General features: G+C 64.6%; 1 protein-coding gene across 1 annotated transcript in view; it reads right to left on the reverse strand.

Annotated features, from left to right (window-relative positions):
* Positions 1 to 2,325, reverse strand: part of UNC93A (unc-93 homolog A) — a 29,259-nt gene that overhangs the window by 10,442 nt on the left and 16,492 nt on the right. Inside the window, 2 exon segments of the mRNA XM_014586388.1 lie at positions 340 to 475; positions 1,743 to 1,951. Coding sequence (XP_014441874.1) covers positions 340 to 475; positions 1,743 to 1,951 — 345 coding nt within the window.

The following is a 2,325-nucleotide window of genomic DNA, read 5'->3' on the forward strand; positions in this document are numbered from 1 at the left end:
CTTTCCCTTCCCAAGAGAGACAGGGGCCGCGTGCTCTGGCCCGCCTTCGCCCCGCCCTGTGGACAGGCTGCAAGAAGCTGCAAGAACCCAGCACCACCCAGCAGCTGACCGGCCCACGGCCCTGCGTGGCCTGAGCACCCTTGTCTGCATCTCTGCGTGGACCCGACCCTCGACTCTCGCTCCCCCTAGGGTTCCAAGAGCCAGTTCTCGGCAGCAAAGCCGCCCAGAGTCAGTGTGGAGGGAGACGCAGCTCCGGGGGCTGAAGGAAGGGAGGCTCCCGTGCACAGGCTGGTTCGTGCCCCAGGCAGCGCGGGAGAGGGCTGGGCCCGCGGCACCTACCGAGCGAGTAGAGGGCGATCCTGCCGGTGAACTTGGAGAGCCTCCCGTACAGCAGGGAGCACAGCGAGTTGGTGGCCGAGAAGCAGATCATCACGTAGCCCACGAAGTGGATACCCAGCACGCAGGAGGTGTAGGACTGTGGGGAAGCAGAGGTGTGACACCGGCCTCAGCAGCACCCTGCGGGGGTGCTCCCGACCGCGGACCTAGGCAGACCGTCCTGGGGGCTGGCCGTGTCCTGTGGGGCCAGCAGCGGCTAGAGAAGATAGGAGACAATGACAGGTCTCCGTAACGGACACCAGAGGAGGGCGGGGAGCAGCCGAGCTGAGCGGCCTCAGCCATGCTGCCCTCTCGGGCCGGCATTCAGCACCCCACTCCTGTCCCTGGGCAGACCAAGAACAGACATGCAGGAGGGCTTGGGACTAGGACCGTGCCAGCACGTCTGGGCAGTCTTCGGCCAAAGTAGCAGGCCGGTGTCGGTGACAGGCCTGTGTGTGTGTGTGTGTGGGGGGGTGTTGTCCAGAGCACGAGTCATGTGACTTCCTCCCTCTTGCTTTCCCTCTTTGAACCTCTGAGCCGCTCTGTCAAGACTGTCCCAGTAGCAGAGTTGTCAGGGAACATCTCAGATACCCAAATGCCACACAGGATGTGCTGAGACCAAAAGACACAGTGACTGGTCTGAAATGCAAATGCCACTGGGCATGCTGCCTCCCTCTGGGCTGGCACTTTGGGGGAAGTGGACGGAGCACACTTGGTAAGTACTGGGGAGGGCATGACCACGAGGACAGGGCTGGGGGCTCTCGAAGGCCTCCTCAGCCTCACATCCGGTCTGACCCATGGGCCCCGCAGGATAGGACGCCCCACTGGCAGGTGGCCTGGAGAGTGGCAACGTTAGTGAGAAGTCCCGAGGGCGCTGGCTAGCGCCAGGGACAGCGGCCAATCTGTGCAGTCGTGGCCACTGCTCCTGCTGCCCCTGTGCAGCACGTGGACAGGCTGAGGGAGCAGGGGAGGGGGCCTGAAGACACGGGGCTGCCGAGTGTGACCGAGAGCACAACTCCCAAGGCCAGGACTTAGAGGGCCCCGGCGCCATGCGCGGACCAGCACTGCCCCCGAAGTTAGCTGAACAGTGGGAATGCAGGTGAGGTGTGGGCAGGCATGAGCGAGTTCTGGGTCCTGGAGGCCAGACTGCTCCATCCGCAGTCACTCCTCAGCCCAGGAGACGCATCGTCCCAGGGAAGAAGCTGAAGCACCTGAGGTCGGAAGTCCTGGTAGCTAGCATGGCCGACGGGGCCACTGCTCGCTGGGAGCCACACACGCCCAGTTCCCTGCAGCTGGCCAGGCAGGTAGCCCTCGCGGGGCACAGGCGGGCCAGTGCGGACACGTGCCGGCCGCCCGCTCCCACGCACCCTCGTGTACTCGCCCGAGAGGAAGCCCTGCTGCAGCCCGCTGTACAGCGGCAGGAGCACGAGCAGCTGCAGCCGCCGGTCCTTGAGCAGCCGGAACGTCGCCAGCAGCGTGGACCAGAACGCCAGCCTCTTCCTGTCGCTCTGCTGCTGAACGCTGTGCAAGGGCTCCAGAAACACGGCTATCAGCAAGACTGCCAGGACGCCGCTCCCTGGGGGAACAGAGGAGAGCGAGTCAGCGGCGACAGGCCTGGGGCGACGGGTTCATGGCAGTCGCTTCGTCCTTTAGAGACAGACAGATCCCCGACATCCCTCGCCTAACCGAAGCCTGCTCATGATGCCCGGTCGCACTTGGTCCCACACGTGGCGGTCTGTGACTGCTGGGGACGTCCAGGCCCCCACCCACCCGCAAACCTGCCCCGGCATGAAGCGTGACACCCAGGGAGGGACCCGATGTCGCCAGCATCCTTGCCCACTGATGGGCTTCTCATCCTACTCCTGGGGTAGTGATGTTTATGGCAGACAGTGAGAATGCCCACGAGCCACGGTCATCCATGTCCCCTCGTCCCCTTGGATGAGGCTTTGC

The sequence above is a fragment of the Tupaia chinensis genome, unplaced genomic scaffold (assembly GCF_000334495.1).
Source record: "Tupaia chinensis unplaced genomic scaffold, TupChi_1.0 Scaffold000132_1, whole genome shotgun sequence".
NCBI lineage: Eukaryota > Metazoa > Chordata > Mammalia > Scandentia > Tupaiidae > Tupaia > Tupaia belangeri.